Source organism: Polyodon spathula, chromosome 3 (genome assembly GCF_017654505.1).
Source record: "Polyodon spathula isolate WHYD16114869_AA chromosome 3, ASM1765450v1, whole genome shotgun sequence".
Taxonomy (NCBI): Eukaryota; Metazoa; Chordata; class Actinopteri; order Acipenseriformes; family Polyodontidae; genus Polyodon; species Polyodon spathula.
This window is the reverse complement of record NC_054536.1, coordinates 37,755,654-37,776,363: the sequence shown is the minus strand read 5'-3', so window position 1 is coordinate 37,776,363 and position 20,710 is coordinate 37,755,654. Positions and strand designations below refer to the sequence as shown.

The following is a 20,710-nucleotide window of genomic DNA, read 5'->3' as shown; positions in this document are numbered from 1 at the left end:
AATCTATTTTTTGATTCCATTCCTCATTATATACATGAATATAAATACTGCATAATCGGTTCAATAATCACATTTTTGTAACGTGCATAGTTAACAACATTATTTAAGTCTGTCAACGAAAATGCGCTGAACGCACTGCCTGGCTATTTACAGTATTTCTGCCACAGACAAGCTGCGGGCATGCTCTTCTTTTCCTGCTCATGTTAACTAGCATCTGATTTATTGTCCCCATCCTACCAGCAAATCAGTTTTGAAAACGCTTTGTTAGTACGCCCCTCTGTGTATTCACTGTGCAAAAAAAAAAAAGGTCAAATGCAAAACTAGCTTGTAAATCCTTAGAAAGTGCAGATAGGGTAATGTTTCTTATGGAACACATAAGAACCCATATATGCTCTAGCAAAAAAAGTCTTTGACTGTGACCTTTGACCTCTCGTTAAGGTCAAATGCAAAAGTGGCTTATAACTGCCTAGAAAGTGCAGGTACGGTCATGGTTACTATGGAACACAGATAGGAACAAGAATGCCTTGGAAGCCGTCAAGATACTTGCAACTTCTAGTTGTTATTTATTATTATTATTATTATTATTATTATTATTATTATTATTATTATTATTATTCCGCAAAAATGTTCAAATGTCTGTAAAATCAACACTGTTGCATGGAAAGTCCCGAAACTTGGTATAGTGGTAGAGGCCAATGGGAAGTTGTGTCAGACCCAAAAAGAAGGTCATAGGTCACATGGTGTGGCAGCCATATTGGATTTTTCAATAAATTTGGCCAATTTTCAAAAATCTTCTCCGAAAGCATTTGCAGCAGAGATCTGAACCTTGGTGCACATACTCCCCTCATGACCAACATTCAGATTTGTTTGTGAGAAAAAAAAAAAAAAAGGAGCGTAGTTTCGCAGCCATAACCGTCCAAAATAACCTAAACACGTTTTATTTTTCAGAAAAAGAGATTTATGCCAATACGGTTAAATTCGTTTTGCATACGTATGTAGAACATACGTATGCAAAGTATATATATATATATATATTAAATGTACAAAGGTTTATATTAATATTATTTATAACTAATTTATAGTGCAGACAGTGTCATAGTTAATATGGAACACACATCTGAACCCATATATGCTCTATTCAAAAATTGCCTTGACCACGACATTTGAAAGTGCAGATAGGGTAATGGTTACAATGAAACACATCCAGCAACCCATATAATGTCCTATGGTGCAACATTGTCGTGCATATTTATGCTGTATATCTAGGATTTATGTCACAACTGTGTCCTCGACAATTACCATTAAAGAAAATACCCATTATAGCTCATAATGTAATTATTAACCATAATAATCACAATACCTCAAAAAATACTAGGGATTCTGGCTTAATTATCCCTAGATTCATGAGGAAAAGATTAACAATTAATATTATGTATGTTTAAGTATTTCAAATCAATCACAGATGTGTATTTGTTATAAGACAAAAAGAAACCTAATAATCCAAATTATTATTACATTTATTCATAGTCTCAAAGGAAGAAGAATAAAGGTTGCTTCTTACTTAGTTAAAAACATATGTATAAAGAAGAAACAAAATAAAACATTCAAGGAAAAGTAATGTATTGTTAAATGTCCATAATTAATCCTTGATGTGCTCTCTGGTCATAGAGTTTTGCATTAGTGAAGCAGTCTTTAGTAGTTCATCATGTATTGTTTGGTTCAGTCACGCATTACTTATACATGCGCCAGCTTCCAAGTGGCTAAGTACGCATGTACACTGTTCAGCATCTAGTTGAATAGATTCACATTACATATTGTGACAATTTAAATAGCATGGCTTCAGTTCAGTTACTTGTAAACACACAATATAAGTTTGATACTTATTCTGTTGGTGCGATGTTTAAAACAATGTTAGTTGTGCAGCAGCGCAGTGCAGTATTTCTGTGAAGGCTGTAGGCAAAAGCTTTCATCATTCCGGAGGGAGCCCATCTTCTCTGAGACAGCATTGAAGATTACATCATTGCATCTTCGTTGAAGAACTTCGGAGTTTGATGAGTTAAGAGCGATAAGATGTATTAAAGAAAAAACGAATCCAGCGAGCAAGAGCAAATCTAGAGAACGTGATTCCACAGAGAAAGAAAATCCTTGTTTTGAGTTTAAATAATATAATGTATAGGTGTTCCCTTGTACTGTAAATAAGTCCTTGTTGGTCCTTCCATTGGTTCACAGTATTTGATAGACAGTTGCGTGTCACACAAAAAGGGTGTGTTAGAAATGCAATGTATCCACCTTTCGTTATCAAAGGATTATACATTTATCATTTATTTAACATCCTATTCAATATAACTTTAATTACATTCATTAGAGAAGCATATGAATTTCAGTTTCATTCTCTACACAAAATAACGATTACAAGGATATAAAACGCATCATAATACAATCAAAGGATAATACTTAAAAAACACTGGAAAAATTCGAGAGAGAGGTATTAAACTAGTTCAAATTCCATTTCATTACCACTGCAGCTGTGTGATAGGGTAAAATGCCTCATAGGGTTTAATGTCCCATTGAGTTCAAGCATCCATACAGGTTTTATGAACCAAAGACGCATCTCAAAGCTGGGTTATCTATGCTGTCTTTCCACTGCATTGCAACGTCATACTGCATGCAATGTGAGAACTCAACAGAATAACTTTTGTTTCCTGATTTGTTTTGATGATTCCACAGTAATGTGCTATGTCTGCAATTTTAATTAAGTTGTTTTGCTGCCAGTTAAGGATTTCTGACAGCTGTTTCCTTCCATCCTGATCTGTGTTTTTTAGAATATCCACGCACCTTTATAAAGTAAGTAGCCACATCCTAAACACAGAATTCAAATCAAACGTCTGCATCAGGTACATGACCTTATGCAGAATGGAAGGGTGAGTCAAAAAGTTCATGCCACTATTAATAACAAAAAAAAAATTTGAGCAGACTAGAAAGATAAATAAACTGTCAGAAATCAACTTCACCATCAATGTGGTACACCAATTCTTAATGAAAGGATGGACCTTCGCAGGTATTTAAAAAAAAATATATATCTATATGATCTATTGTATGTGTTCTGTATGATTCTCTATGGTTGTTTCTACTTATATCATTATTTCCTAAGGTTACAAACTATAGCAGCATTTTATAAAGATAATTGTACACAACACACATGATATAATGTTAAAAAGGTAATTAAATGTTCTAAAAATGTAGATGGCATAAAGCATCTCTTTCAGAGAGGCTCAGTAATGAATGGCAGAGACTGAGGTGCCAGAAAGCTATAATGGTGCATGGTGGTGTAGCCTGTGTCATTGTCTCTCATTATAAATGAACAATAAATTCTCTATTTAAAAAAAATTAAAAAATAAGTGCAGTCTTGTATCTGGTAGACATTTTTACTTACTTGTTTTCCAATGTGTCAATAGCACCTGCTTTTTGTTTGGTCCTCATTATCATGCTTTTCATTTTCATCTCTGTGATGGCGGGCAGCAAGACCGGCACTGCAACACAGAATAATGCTAGCTGTGGGGGTAGCATGGCTCCAGATGTTGTCCTCTTCTTTTGTCCATAAAGAAATTTCAGTCTACCTTGAAACTGCATAGTCTATGACAGGCAAAAATAAGCATTTTAACATTTAACACAAAACCTTGTCTGTATTTTCCATAGAGTAGGCTGGTGGCCAAATAACTTTGTTGTACATCTCTATATTTTCCACAACTTGCATATCATTGTGTAAAAAGGTAAAACATACAATAACAACTCTTACCTTAGAATCAAGTTTGTTTTGGATGACATACTACTGTATGTGTAGGTATTTTGTTTGTTTTCTACTTGTGAACCATTGTTTTTCATTATATTGTATTACACTAGTGAGTTTATACCTTAAGTTATGGATGAACAGTGAGCTCTTACAATGTAACTGGCTATGACACCATATTATATCCACATTTTCTTTACATTCCATATATTAAAGAATAATTATGCAAAAAAAAAAAAAAAAGGTATTTACTGATTTGTGCATTTAGTAAATATTCTAAATATTACTGAAGTATATATTTTTATTACCGGTATGTATTTCATCTATGTCCTTTTATTCTTTTTACATGTGCCATTAAAGAAAGAAAAACACCTTGTTTAGAACTTTTATGAACTCTCTAGCCATAAAAAGATGAGGCTGGACTCTCAAGCACAGTTAACTATTATTACTTTACATGTGATATGAAATCATTTGCTCTATGGTTTTCCATTTCTAAATCCAAACCACTTTGGCTGACAATGCAGGCGGAGAAAGAAACACACTATAAATCTGTTTTTAAAGCTGCTAAACCATGCAAAAGCTTTCTGAACAAAATGAAGGTTTGTACCATTGAAGAAACCTGGCTAAGTATTTTGTACTCTTCATAAATTACCTAATCAGTCTGTTAGAAATAAACCAAATCTCTCTGATTTACCGTAGGCAGAAATTAAATATGACATATTTACGGTCTATTTACTTAGTAGGGGGTTTTATGAAGGTTTTTTTTTCCCTATTCAAGCAATTACACTTCAATATTCTGTAACATGGCTGTAAGCGATGTGCCTAAACTCAAATTGCTACTATAAGGCAAGATTTTACTGGCATTGATAACTTTACTACCCCTCTCTTGAAACGGACAAAAAACACAATTGAAGTTTAAGACGGTCTCTAATGAGAATTAGTTACCTGTAAGAGGTTCTTTGTCTGTGTCCATTTATTAAATATTTCTCAAGTTTGATACCTTGGCACTCGAAACTTCAATTCTATACAAACGGTTTAAGACAATTAATTAAAATACTTTGGTCAATTGAGATGGAATGTACTTTTACTGATATCTTCAAACTGTACAATATTATCTTTAAATCTATCAAATCAAAAAAATGTATAGCAGCAACTGTACTCCAACTGTACTCCAAACATTAAAACCCGGAGGAATTGTTTTTTGCAACTTCTATAATGAGAGAGAAATAATGACAAAAGTACACAAGGCAGTCAAGTAGTATGCAACAATAAATGTCACAAGTTTGAATTTAGTAGTTAAATAGACTAGCGTTCAGTAAGTGTATGTGGAGATTCTATGACTCAGATGCTTACCAGAAACCCAGAGGTGCTGTCAAGGAGGCAACGGACTCTGCTGATAAAGCAGCGCTTCAGAAAGGAAGAGCACTCTGGTGGAACGCCATCCAATTCCTGGGCATTAAACAAACTGCTCAGGATGAATTCTTCCCCTACAGAGAAACCAGGATAGCGTTATGTATATAGACCACATTATACCTGCTTTAATAATGTCACTTAATGAGTCCTGGTCCTTTTGATTGTCCTGAATTGGCTGTTGTGGTTCAACAGTTTGGTGTGAACTTCATTACTGCTACCCATTAAGGTAGGAGGATAAGGGTTAACAAGGATTAAGCCTTATAAAGTTTATGTATATAATGACCTCAGTTGTTTCCCTTTTTGAAACTTCCAGTAGTAGGGCTTGCAGTGAACAGCAATCCCAAAAACTATGTAGGAGTCACATAAATATTACATACAAAAATAGTAGCATGCAATTCTGTGTAAAGCGTGAATGATTTCTATAGTGGGATATAGTGCAGTCCAAGTATATCCTTGCAAGTAATTGTTATGTGTACAAAGGGGAGTTATGCAGGGCAATTCAGTGCAGGTTATGAACAAGGCACTGACATAACAAGACATGACAATAAACAGACTCTGTGCTACTTAGAAATATGATGAACTGTTACATATCACCGATTGAAAACTGCTTTAATGGAATAACGTTTATTAGCTTTTTAAAGTGGCAGGCTTTTAACTCTTATGCAACGATAAAAAAGCTATGCAATTTAGAGGTAAAAGCTACAAATATGTATGGCAAAAGTTAAGGTTGTTATCTTTCAAAGCTTAAGTTGAAAGAAGGTGTAATCGTTATAATTGAATGTTTTTGATACATGGATAAAAGAAAACAGCAATGCCTGTAAAGTGCATAGATAGATACACATTGGAACAATGCAGTAAACTATCACTCAACAATTACATTGTAGGATGACACAGAATATGAATGTGGGTCACTGCAGTTTTAAAACCTGACATGCTTAACATTTTTAAGCAAAGCATTTCTCCCACCATTTTTCTACTTTAAAACTGACATTCGACTTGCAAGCTGTAAGTCTTGTGTTCCAATTCCTCTGACTACCTCTGATTCTGTTGCTGTTAATTATATACACACCAGTTCCTGCTGTTAAATGGTGCTCCTGGCTGGCCACCTGCTGAGGTGGATTCATGGACCAGTGAAGCTGTCTGCGAAACTCCTGCCGATCATCCACATGGATATAATCGAACACATTCTGGTGCATCACATCAGTCTGCAAGAGCCATTAGGGGAGAGAATTAAATAATGCATGATGGCTTGACCCAGTAACCCCTTTATTAACGATGTCCATTGTAGCTGTAATCTAAATGTTACTTCCAGTTAAACAGCTGCCAATGCATCTCATTTAACAGACAAATGAAATTTAGTAAATTAACATAACATATATTATATTTTTCAATACAATTTAACAAGAGAAATGTCTTGAATCGAGATGCCTCTTTAATGCAGTCACAAATTTAGCAAACTTATTTTTGTTAAAAGGAAAAAAAAAATCTAACAACGCTTACACATTGATGTATTTAAATAAACTAAGAAACTAGACTTTTGGTAGTTTCAAACCTTGTAATACAAAGCAGTCCATCTGCTATAATTTATTATACTGTCCAAATTTCAAGGTTCTCTATTTTTAAAATAGATATTCCTAGTTAAATATGTATAGAAGAGGCAAAGTTGGTAGAACTTCAGATTACATTGTATGAATAACAATGTAATCACATTGTAAGAATGTGTCAGACTGGGTCCATTTAGAGGGTTTGGTCTGTACTCAGTATGGTTCGTTATGTTTGGTGTGAAATGTGAACAACAAAGTCCGTTTAGGAAACAAACCGTACTGAGTCCACATACATAGGTGGTCTCAGTCCGATTGGCAAACAAACCGAGTCTGGTTCACTTGCTAAACATCCATGTGAACAACTGCTGAACTCTGTCCTTTTGCACATTGCAAATAAACTAGAAGATAGCCATACTCGAAAGTAAACATTTTGCTCATAGTTTAGTTCATATTCTGAGGAAGCAAGTAGAGCAAAAAACAAAAAATGTCTTCAGGAACTATATAGTGAAATATAGTCCTTCACTAAAAATATATCAAAGTTAGTATATTCAAAAGTTAGTACAGTATACTACTACACTAGTGTGACTACTACGACTACTACTAATAATGTATACTGTAAATATGTCATTTTACAAAAGTAATTTACGTATGTGATTTTTCACTTTAAGTTTTCTCTTGTCACGACTGTTCAAGAAATTACACATTCACTCATCCCCCAATATAGCAGTCTTAAATTCCAACTTTTATACAGCTTGTAATCAAAAGTTTCTTTGCAGTCAAAGGGAATTCATTCAGCCTTGTTTGTCATTTGTTGCGTGACACAGAGCCAGAATGCTGCTTCCCAGCCTGCTGAAAAATCCTGCAACAAGTCCATGGTTTATATTTCCTATTTCTTTCCAGCTCTAGCCATGCTTTCTGTCATGAATGACAGATTCCTTCTAAAATATTTAACCTCCCCATAATTTCCAGATCAGAGGCACGCAAGGATTTGAACATTTGCCTGGTAAAACAATCCTAGAACCAAACACATGGCACTGCCACCAATACTGAAACCAGCCCAGATTTACATCAGTACACATATCAAGTGACTATAGTGTGCAATCCCCTTATAAAAAAAAAGAATAGGCAATATTTTTCCTGGCTGGAGTATCTAGTTCTTCAAAGGATAATTACACAGTAATAAATCAGATCAAAGCAAATCAGTGTTTCTGCACATTTTCTCTGCTTTCTTGTGATAGCCATCTAAAAAAAAAAAAAAAAAAAAAAAACACAGTATCTGTTTGGCTTTGAAAAGGCAAGTTGGCCACATGTGTGTCACTGACATAATTCTACTTAATACTGTACTTTGGGTAGCAAAATGTTCATGAAAAAAAGATTATTGTACTGAAAAAAGTCAAAGACTCACAAGGGGTGGGGTGATAGTCTACATTTTTTTATTGCAATCCCAGACTTATTGGTCACGTGTGTCTGACAATTCCCAGGCAGGTTACAATTAGCAGTCCTGGCATTTCTATGATCCACACTCTAGCTATCGCATGCAGTATATTCACAATTGACCATTGAGATGTTGGGAACCAACAAAGTACAAGAACTTTGATAACATGCCAACTCAAGCTGTGCAGGAAAATTGCTACGCATATTTATATATTATTTTATACATAACATTTAAATATCCTAGCCTATACTTAGTTAATAATTTTTTTGTAGTATCCAAACTGCCCAGCGTCTTCTGTTGCAGTCACACCACTGCTAACTTTAGCTGTTGTAAATGGTGCAGAACAGACTATGATGGGTCAAACCACTGTTCGTGTAGGGGCCATTTTATTGTGGGTTTTTATTTATTTTATTTTTTTTTCATTTTTGACTTATGGCGTCTTTTTTTTTACATTTTAAACTGTTTATAGGTAAAACCATAACAAAACATAGAATAATAGAGTGTTCACACGGAGCAAAAAAAGTAGAGTGGAAAAATTTATATTTGACCTCTCTTGTGCTCTATGGGTTAGGTGCCTATGATCTCAATCAAGTAACAGTTCAACAGGAGATAAATATATTAAACGGTCACAAGTCATCAAGTACATGCAAAAAACATTACAGTTACCTCCCCCGTTTTTTTGGAATTTCTACATGAATCAGCTACTTCCACAGTGGTACACTATTAGATGATGTCAGAACCTTTTGCAGCGGAACCAATTATCTGAACAAATGTTGCCATTAAGATCCATAATGTCTTTACCAATTGAACATATAAGCAACAGTTTATTTAGCTATTACTACATATCTTAACATTGAATATTTATAGTTAATTACAAATACATTTTATAAGTAGTTTTTTGCTAGTTGTGTACATTTAAATACAATTTGATTTCTTTTTGAAAGTTTGACTTGCTTCAAAACAGGGCCCTATGTGTTAAATAGTCCAAACGTTACCCTACTCAATTCCTTTTTCTTTTTTTAAATGTTGAAAACTTTGGAAAACATGTTCCATTAGTTTCATCAGCCCTTATAGCACTATCAATTATTAACAATGATAGATGACTAGTTCAAGTTTCAAACCAATAACCTTAACATGAAATCTTTAAAACCTTCTGCCGCGTGCCCTGTTTATTTCTGTCTTTTTGTTTAATAAAGCTTTGCCTAGGTGCTTCAAGTGCAGCTTTTCTTGTCTCTGAGTCTCCCTGCTAATAACATTGTGAGCCACAGCGCTATCCTGTCATAGTTACAAAATAACTTCCCCACATATAGTCCACCCCCACTCCAAGTGGCAAACCTGTAATATCATTCTAAAGATGCTTTTCCGATTCCCCAAAACAGAGCAAGAATATCCATAATGCCCCACCAGCCAGCATTGTCTGAGGTGCCATTCACACTACAACCCCCCACCTGCCACAGTATGTTATAGATAGCTAAATTAAAAATTCTTCAAAAGATCTTATACAAAATTATTATATTTTAATGCAATATACATATCATATTTTTTTTTTTAATTAAATTGGAATATTTTTTGATTACAGTGCTTACAAAGCTTTAGGACTGGACCCTGTAACTCATTTTACCTGGATATGCTCTAGTAGTTGTCGAACTATTCTGACAACCATTGGATGATTTTTTGCTTTATACCTGTTTGCCATAACAGTACTGTATAACATGAGCCTTGTAATGAATATCTACCTGGTGTGTTTCATTTACTTCAAAAAAGCAATTCATACATACCTGATGGAAGCCTAGGTAGTCAACAATAGTGGAGGAGGCATAAAATATCATCCCGTCTGTGCTCACCACCAGCGCAAACCCACTCAGTGACTGAAAAAAACACGTTTTTAGTTAGTGACAGCACTTGATATAACACAGTTAAGCAGAAATAACTTTGCAAAAGTTTAACATGGTAAATTTGCACAATAATTTTGCAGTTGTCCACATAATTTTCCAATCGGTATACTATGCATTGCCATTGTTTACCACGGTGTGTCATGTTTTTATTATGCTTTACCATACCTCGCTGTGGTGTACAATGCATACCTACATCATGCTTTACCATGCTTTCACAATGCTTTATTGCACTTTGCTACTGTGGCAAACTTTTATAAGCGTATTTACAGTCTACAGCTATGGCCAAAATTTTTGCATCACCCAATATAATTTACTAATTTTGCTTCATAAAGACAAATGAAAATTAATGAATAATGTTACATTAACATATTGAATTACATACCACTTTGTAGTTTTCCATATACTTAATGAAAAACTGACAACAATTGAAAAATGTGACATTTCGAAATCTAACATGAAATTCCGATAGACTTTTGATATATAATTTTGTAGTCTCTTAACATTATGTTAATAAAATACCTAAATTATATTCGTATGTCTCAATCTTAAATTGTAGGTGATACAAACTTTTGGTCATAGCTCTATATAATCTCCTTTAAAGCTATGTATCTCTTAATACTGACTAGTTCACAAAAATATATGAATTTGGCAAGAGAAATGCAATTTTACCTTGTGTACTGCTCTTAAATACGAAGTTTATATTTTTTTATTTGATTTATTCATTTCAGGAACTGAATTAATACCCTGCATAACACATTACCACACATTAACTGTATTTAAATGAAAGGCACATAGCAATTTTGATAAAAGTCATAACATTTGGAATTTAAATTTCTGAGGCAGTCCAGACCAGTTTTGTTTTAATTTTTTATTTGAAAGTTGACGTGGTCTGACTTTGTAGTCTACTTTATTTAGTGTTATTCCTGCTTTCGCAGAAATGCCATATGTTGCAGGACAGGAGCCCTGTGCATGAAGAGTGCATGAGAGGGGTTTGTGTGTATAAAATGTGTGTAAACAGTTCATGAAGTACCAGACGCTCTTGAGAGATCCTACCTGCTGTGTGTGATTGCCAGCTGTGCGATCCGAATCAGCAAGTTGGTGTGTTCCAGCGGGACGTTAGACGTTGGGTATAAAAAGATCCTGTTTGTACACCTCAGGGCTGAGCGCCCGGATTTCGACCATCTACGCTACCACGAAAAAATCATGCTGAAAATCTTCTAATCAACACAAGAGTGAACGGGGATCGGAGTGTAAGGAAGCTGAAATTCGTCGCCGCCATTGGATACCAAAGAGTAAGCGAGTTGAACTGGATGATCATTGTTTGTTTTATCCAGGATCGGGGTCGGGGATTGTTTATTAATCAGTAATTAGTTCAGTGATTGTAGATCCCACTAAAGTATAGTAAGTAGTGTTGTATGAGCTCAAGCCGTGCTCATGGCAACTTTTGTTTGACATTTCTGTACAGTGTTTTTATTTTGCCTTTTGTACATTCCCATGTATGTCCTCCGTGCGTTATCATGACAAGCTGTTCCTGTGTTTATGTAAAGAAATCTTGTGCGCCTGCCAGGCGTATCAACTTCATCATCCGTCTCGAGCTCCTGCCTGTTACTCAAGCAGCACCCACATGTCTCTACCCTTTCACACCATGAAGGAATGTTTTGAAATTGTTTGTGATTCCGGGTTTGCTTCTGCCACCCCCGTCATGACTCATTGTCATGAAGGAGAGGCTCAGAGGGAATTGGGCACATAGAAAAAAAAATACTTCACAATTATATTTCTCAGTTTACAAAAATTTTAATAATTATAAGTCATGTAAGAGAAATCCAATCACTATTATATAACATATAGCACAATTCTAAAGTTGAGGTAGCAGATATATATATATATATATTTATATATATATATATATATAATTATATATGAATATCTATAATATACCATATACCGATAGTGGTCATGGCTATAGTTTGTATATGGTCAGTAAAAAAATGATAACCCTGGGATTCAAGTAATAATACCGGAAAGACACCAGGACTTAACTGATAATTATAAGGTCAACCTTTTACAACTATAGATGATACATACTATGTATTCCTTTACTACTATAAAATTTGATGATATGTGAAAAAGTGTGTGTGTGTGTGTGTGTGTGTGTGTGTATATATATATATATATATATATATATATATATATATATATATATATATATATATATACACACACACACACACACACACAGTGGACTCTGTTTATAAGAATCACATAAGTGGTTGATTCTTAAAAGCGGACCGATATGATTACTGTGGTGCAGAATCAGTATGTTAGTATGACTGATAAGGCTTGTTTCTGCAGTGTAATGGGTTGATCACTAGATGTCACAAGTTCCCGCATGTATGCATGGCCACAAATAATCTACAGCTGCTTTTCCTTAACAAATTTTGGATAATGGTCAATCGGTTAACTGTCTGCTTGTTAAAGTTAATGGCACCTCGATAAAAATGACTTAGCCGACAGCTATGTGATGGGGCTATAGAGGAATAAGGAAGCAGAAGGGGGGGGGGGGGGACAAAAAAAACAAAACGTGAGTAAGAGATCTAGTGTTTGTTCCACACAAAGTATTGTTTACTTAGTGCTCCAGCTGAGAGCTAGGTTTATTTTGTTTGATTTATTAGCAGTTGTTTCCCCACTGCAGAGCAAGAAAAATAAAACCAACACCAGTTTAAAACTGCAAAACAAGACTCCAGCCTGATTGTTTACACTGCCCTTGGCCACGCCTCCGCACATCAGCAGTTTAAATACAGTATACAAATGTCAATGGCTCTCAATCACTGAGGACAATACATTAAAACAATCAAAACTAGTCCTTGTGTTTACTCAAGGCTGCAGAATCCTATTTTACTACAGTATACTTGAGAAGCAATCCTCTCGTGAGAGTGCCTAGTTTAACTGCGGTGCGGTGTTACATGTAATGGCCTTTGAATTAAAATAACATTACAGTACAGTATTACTGTCAGAACTACCACTGCATTTAAGCATCTGTGGCTTATTTTCAGTTGCGATGCAAATCTCACAGTTTTTCATTAAGCGGAAATGCAAAGCTCCACAATCCCCCCTCCTCCTCCTCACCACACTGCAATCCCACTCCGTCTACATGCACTGCTGTACTCAATATGTAGTCAATGAATGTGTATTCACTTTATTGAAACACATTTTCACTAACAGAGAAAACATAACTGCACAATGCAGTGGTTCCTGTCACTATCTGACTACAAACAATGCATAATCACGCGAGATGTGATCAAATTCAAAAACAGCTTTATTGGCTATACACGTCATTGTAATTGATCAAGTACCATATTACATGTAATCAGTTTGACCTGAAATGATTCTTACAAGCGGATCACTTTACATTGGTTAGTATAGGAATGATTTTGTCCCAGTGGTTATGTGGTTGATTCTTATATCAGTGGTTCTTATAAACAGAGTGCACTGTATTACTCTCTCTCTCGATATATATATATATATATATATATATATATATATATATATATATATATATATATATATATATGCCTATAGAAAGTCTACACCCCCTTGAACTTTTTTAACATTTTGTTTAGTGAGTGCCTCAGTTTCATGCATTTAAATAAGGATTTTTTTCCACTTATCTACCCACCATACTCCATGCTGTTAAGGGGGAAAAAAGTTTTTATTGAGAAAAAAATGATACATTAAAAATACAAAACTGAAAGATCATAATTGGATAAGTCTCCACCCCCCTGTGTTAATACTTGGTGGAAGCACCTTTGGCAGCAATTACAGCTGTGAGTCTGTTGGGATAGGTCTCTACCAACTTTGCACACCTAGATTTGGCAAAATTTGACCATTCTTCTTTACAAAACTGTTCAAGCTCTGTCAAGTTCCTTGGGGAGCATTGATGGACAGCAATCTTCAAGTTATGCCAGAAATTTTCGATTGGATTTAGGTCGGGGCTCTGACTGGGCCACTCAAGGACATTTAGCTTTTTGTTCCTTAGCCACTCCAGTGTAGCGCTGGCTGTGTGCTTTGGGTCGTTGTCATGCTGAAAGGTGAACTTTCATCCCAGTTTCAGCTTTCCTCAAGGACTTCTCTGCTCCACTTTGCTCCATTCATTTTCCCTTCTATTCTGACAAGTGCCCCAGTCCCTGCCAATGAAAAACATCCCCATAACATGATGCTGCCACCACCAAGCTTCAAAGTAGGGATGGTGTTCTTTGGGTGATGCGCTGTGTTGGGTTTACGTCAGACATACTGCTTTGCATTTAGGCCAAAAAATTCCATTTTAGTTTCATCAGACCACAAAACTTTTTGTCACATGGCTACAGAATCCCCTGATTGTTTTTTTGCATACCTCAAGTGGGATTCAAGGTGGGCTTTCTTGAGTAATGGCTTCCTTCTTGCACCCTATCATACAGGCCATATTTGTGAAGTGCTTGGGATATTGTTGTCACATGCACACTTTGACCAGTCTTGGCCATAAAAGCCTGTAGCTCTTGCATAGTTGCCACTGGCCTCTTGGTAGCCTCTCTGGTCTGTCTCCTTGCTCGGTCATCTAGTTTGGAGGGACGGTCTGATCTAGGCAGGGTCTTGACGGTGCCATACACCTTCCACTTCTTAATAATCATCTTGACCATGCTCCAAGGGATATTCAAGGCCTTTGACATTTTTTTATACCCATCCCTTGATCTGTGCCTTTCAACAACATTGTCCCGGAGTTCTTTTGAAAGCGTCTTGGTGTTCATGGTTGAGTATTTGCTTTGAAATGCACTACCCAGCAGAGAACCTACAGGAACTGCTGAATTTATGCTGAATTCAAGGAATTCACTACAATTTAACACAGGTGGAGGCCACTTAATTTGGTGTGTGATTTTGAAGGCAATTGGTTACATCTGAGCTAATTTAGTATTGCTATTACAAGGGGGGGTGGACACTTATCCAACCAAGCTATTTGAGTTTTTTTTTTTTTTTTTTTTTCTACAAATTTGTATAGTATTTTTTCACTTGGAAGTTGTGGGGTAGGATGTGTAGATAAATGAAAATAAACTATTTTACTGCATTTTAATTCCAGGCTATAAGGCAACAAGAGGTGAAAATTTTTGAAAGGGGGTGTAGACTTTTTATAGGCACTGTATATATATTGGCTGCAGTGCAAATCTTTCTCTCTCTCTCTCTCTCTCTCTCTCTCTCTCTCTCTCTCTCTCTCTCTCTATATATATATATATATATATATATATATATATATATATATATATTATATATATATATATATATATCTGGCGCAAGAACAAAGCTTAAGTAATTTATGAAAAGGCGCAAAACCCAGAGTGGAGGGAATTTACTTCTGATTTTATCCCATTAGTAAACTTTGAAATGCTACTACTTTGTACTAAATTCAGTCTGTAAACTTTGACAGGATGTCAACTCCATGAATTTTGACTGTTAACAGCGAAGGCACAGTGTAAGCAACTAAGCCGGTCATGGTAAAATGACATCTAAAAATTATGTGGAGGTGCTTAGGTTTAGTGTAAGAGGTATATGTTAGGTATTTAGTAACAAAATGTAAAAGTACTTGAGCAAGTATTTATTAATGTAATATTATGTATACTGAAAAGCTCATACATAAGCTGGATTTAGACAATAGACTTTAGAGTAAAATATCATACCATCCATGCCATAGTCTACAAGACTGGTTTCAGCAGAGTTGTTTTTAATAATGACATTCTATTACGGTATATACATTACAGCCGAGAAGAATATAAGAATGAGAAACACATGGTCAGTAACATATATACACTACTTACTGTTAGTAAGTTAATTATAAAAATCTGACTTCTACTGACAAAGCAAAAAAATAAAAGCTGCTCTTGACTCGACAAAATAGGCTTCAATCATCAAGTGATATTTTATACAGTTTTATGTAAGCTTTTTTTGCACAAATTATCAGTGAACATTTGATATATACTTAGGTATTTATATCTATACACACACAGGGCATATTCAGCTCAAGGTTTGTTTGAGTCTGTTTGACAGCTATAAATGGTACAGTCAAGCAACCGGAGGCAACTGACCTAGTAACAGTATTCAACTGCTTTTTTAGGCAAAACAAAAGTGCTGCGTGACAAATTTTATATAAGTCTTCTTGTACCTACCATTCTCCAAAATTGTTCATGATATAGCTTTTGCTTAAGAATCAACAAATATAAACATTTTGTAAAAAAATGTATTTATAAATAGATGCTCATTCTACATGATGTTTAATTTGTTCTGGATGAATGCAAGTAAGGCAGAAACTGTTCTGTGAAAAATCGGTTATTTGTGCAATTGTGGATGCAAATGCCCCTACCAACGGAGTGCCTACCACAATCAACACTCTGAACCCATCGGCTGCCTTGCCCATTGTAGTTGTATCACCTAGATGGAGCATTTACTTATTGCAAAATATATATATCATGGCTGCCATGTATAAACTTCTTGTTTTTTGGTCTCATATTTACTGTAGCTAGTGGAGCTCCCCCAAAGATGAAAGTTCATATGTAACCTATTCTGAGCAGGTATTCATAGCAGCATGCACAACTTACAGAACAGATACTTTAGAGCAAGGGTGCCCAAACTGAAGGTTGAGGGCCACAAGATGGTTTCAGGGGGCTGTGGCATGTACACAAATTTTGACTCATTAATAACCCTGACAAAGCAATGTTTCCCAGACCAGGAGATCAATTAATTTACAAGAATACTGCTGTTTGGTGCTTGGGGTTATTTCGAATGCTACACTGACGTCAGGTCATGCTCACGCTAAAAGTATGTACTATTATACAAAAGAGGATGATTGTAAGGAGAACAAAACAGAATTATATGAATGCACTTTATAGTTATGAAGTTTTTTTTTTTTTAAATTAAACTGACATAAATAATGAAATGCAAGGCTTCTGCCAATGTGTGGTTTCGGTAGCAGTTATTGATATATTTTCTTCCCCCTACATAACTAAAGTGAACCATATCACTCCAGCTTACCTTTACAGGTATGTTTATGTTGCATTTGCAGTCAGACAGTGTAGAAGTGAGTGCAGGTAATTAGAGAGCGGTTTCTCAAACATTCGAGAATGACAATGAACATAATGAAAGAAGTCGTACAGTACTTCTACCAGTACAAACTAACCATAAAGGTATCAAAATTAGAATTTCTGATGGGGCTTCTCAGTCAGGATGCCTATTGTCATGGGGCCTTGGTCTGTAACCAATTATTTGGCACACCACTCCTTACTATGGGAGCTAACATAGGAATATGGCAAATGGGATGAGAGAGGGGTTCTTACAGTAGCAGGACAGCGCACATATGCAGTGGATAAAGTAGGGACACAATACAAGATGAGAGACCTATTTCAAACCAGATGCCATACTGTAATAAAAGTTCCGTGAGAACCTTAAATTCCATCCTTTAAAGAGTATAAATCATATCACCAAATTTGGACTACTTTGTAGATTTTATTTTTCCATGCATATAATTCCAATTATGTTAAGTCACGGCAAGTTGCACCTGCTACTTAAACTAGAAAACAATGTAACACAGTTCAAAGTAAGTATTGTGCTCTTGTGAGTCTTGTGACTAGGAGATGAAAGTTATGAGATTTGATTTAGCACATTTTACACTTGCTAGAAACTCTCTAAGGATGTTGAATAAGGCAGATGGGGCGTCCTGACAACAAGATCTGTATATCCTGGTAGTTTTCCTAGTCTCACAGCAAAACATCGGCCACAAAGACATCAAAGCTATTTCTCTAATAAAAGTTAAATACTCTGGCATCTCTATGTCCCTGGAGACCCTGTTGCTGTAGTTACCACAGTACAATAGTGAAGGCCTGCAGCCATGCCTTGCTGCGAGTAGCTTTTCAAGTCACGCAATATGGGCAACACATTTCCATGGTCAGTTGGTTTTTCATTTATCTTGTGATGATAATTAAAGCATTCACATAATTTGAGAAACACACACACAAATCAGATTGCTGTTAAGCATGGTTACGTTTCTTATAGTTACAAAACACAATTAAATAGGTATCTGCTAGCGAAACGATTTTATGATTAACATGTATGTTTTGAGGAAACTAAGCCAAGTAACAGATACAGGCGAGTTTTATTGAGCCATTGTGATTGGAGTTTTGGGAGTTATGGATAGATATTTAGTTTTGTATGTTTGAATTCTACCCTCTAGTTTTTTTTTTTTTTTTAATGTTTGAATTCTACCCTTAGTTTTGAAGTAATTTCTTTGATTCACAAAATTGTTCACCGAATGAAGTGAGTAACAACTGTATTTAATTTTGTAATAAATGGAGTATTGGAATAATATGCGTTCAGAATTGTAGTAATAAATGTATTATTATTAGTGGTGTGCACTTAAATAACTGAATGCAAAAATATATATAGAGAGGAGTGGCAATAGAAAGCTGCAGAAAGGTTTGGCAGTGTCTAGCTCTTCGTGTCAAGCTCTTTGTGTAAGTCTTTCCGATCAACACATATGTAATCCCTTCCACTTTCCTACTTTAACAATAGAAACCAGCAATAGAGCTTGAATAAATCCTCTGATTCAGCTGGGGTGCTCTGTTTATTGTTTGCACTGCAGCTGTCTAGAAGGTAACGGTATCAAATGGAATGGAACAAATTGTCTTGTTATATGTTATTGTCTTTATTAGGGGTATGCTTAAACTTGTAAATTCCATGTAATTACCTTTAAATTGAAGTTGTAGGTATTAATTAAATAGAATAAAACACAACACAAAACAATGCAGTACCTCAGTTTCCATTGTTTACATAATTACTGAGTAATAACCAATAACAATCTGACAGTATTATTCAACACACAACCTGTTTTGATCAAACCAACTAAAACTCATTTATATTTTATATGCAATCATTTGTCTAACCTTTCTTATCTTTTTTTTTTTTTTTATTAACTTTCCTTAAAATGCATAACCCCTGCAGTGAATTGTGGGATTGTAGTCTTGGGCAAGGTGTTATCTCGGAATTTAATTCTATGGTTGTGGCTTCTAATATAAACAGTTAATACATTACATGCTGTTGTTATATATATATATATATATATATATATATATATATATATATATATATATATATATATATATATATACACAGCTCTGGAAAAAATTAAGAGACCACTGCAAAATTATCAGTTTCTCTGGTTTTACTATTTATAGGTATGTGTTTGGGTAAAATGAACATTTTTGTTTTATTCTATAAACTACTGACAACATTTCTCCCAAATTCCAAATAAAAATATTGTCATTCAGAGCATTTATTTGCAGAAAATGACAACTGGTCAAAATAACAAAAAAGATGCAGTGTTGTCAGACCTCAAATAATACAAAGAAAATAAGTTCAGATTCATTTTTAAACAACACAATACTAATGTTTTAACTTAGGAAGAGTTCAGAAATCAATATTTGGTGGAATAACCCTGATTTTCAAGCACAGCTTTCATGCGTCTTGGCATGCTCTCCACCAGTCTTTCACATTGATGTTGGGTGACTTTATGCCACTCCTGGCGCAAAAATTCAAGCAGCTCGGCTTTGTTTGATGGCTTGTGACCATCCATCTTCCTCTTGATCACATTCCAGAGGTTTTCAATGGGGTTCAGGTCTGGAGATTCGGCTGGCCATGACAGGGTCTTGATCTGGTGGTCCTCCATCCACACCTTGATTGACCTGGCTGTGTGGCATGGAGCATTGTCCTGCTGGAAAAAACAATCCTCAGAGTTGGGGAACATTGTCAGAGCAGAAGGAAGCAAGTTTTCTTCCAGGACAACCTTGTACTTGGCTTGATTCATGCCAAAGCTGCCCGATTCCAGCCTTGCTGAAGCACCCCCAGATCATCACCGATCCTCCACCACATTTCACAGTGGTTGCGAGACACTGTGGCTTGTAGGCCTCTCCAGGTCTCTGTCTAACCATTAGATGACCAGGTGTTGGGAAAAGCTGAAAATTGGACTCATCTGGGGGTGCTTTAGCAAGGCTGGAATTGGGCAGATTTGTCTTTGTGAAGGACACATGAATCAAGCCAAGTACCTGCTCCATGCCACACAGTCAGGTCAATCAAGGTGTGGATGGAGGACCACCAGATCAAGACCCTGTCATGGCAAGACACATGAAGACGCATGAAAGTTCTGCTTGAAAATCAGGGTTATTCCACCAAATATTGATTTCTGAACTCTTCCTAAGTTAAAACATTAGTATTGTGTTGTTTAAAAATGAATCTGAACTTATTTTCTTTGCATTATTCGAGGTCTGACAACACTGCATCTTTTTTGTTATTTCGACCAGTTGTCAATTTCTGCAAATAAATGCTCTAAACGACAATATTTTTATTTGGAATTTGGGAGAAATGTTGTCAGTAGATTATAGAATAAAACCAAAATGTTCATTTTACCCAAACACATATCTATAAATAGTAAAACCAGAGAAACTGATAATTTTGCAGTGGTCTCTTAATCTTAATTAATTAAAAAAAATTTCCAGAGCTGTGTGTGTGTGTGTATATATATATATATATATATATATATATATATATATATATATATATATATATATAT

General features: G+C 35.3%; 1 protein-coding gene across 2 annotated transcripts in view; it reads right to left on the bottom strand.

Moving 5' to 3' along the window:
- The window catches only part of LOC121313060 (aryl hydrocarbon receptor repressor-like), a 95,079-nt gene that overhangs the window by 6,788 nt on the left and 67,581 nt on the right, over positions 1-20,710 (bottom strand). For both annotated transcript variants that reach the window (XM_041245194.1, XM_041245195.1), the window contains exons 5-8: positions 9,958-10,047; positions 6,270-6,405; positions 5,141-5,274; positions 3,434-3,633 (exon numbers count right to left, since the gene is read on the bottom strand). In XM_041245194.1, the coding sequence (XP_041101128.1) occupies positions 3,434-3,633; positions 5,141-5,274; positions 6,270-6,405; positions 9,958-10,047 (560 nt within the window). The remainder of the gene's footprint in view (positions 1-3,433; positions 3,634-5,140; positions 5,275-6,269; positions 6,406-9,957; positions 10,048-20,710) is intronic.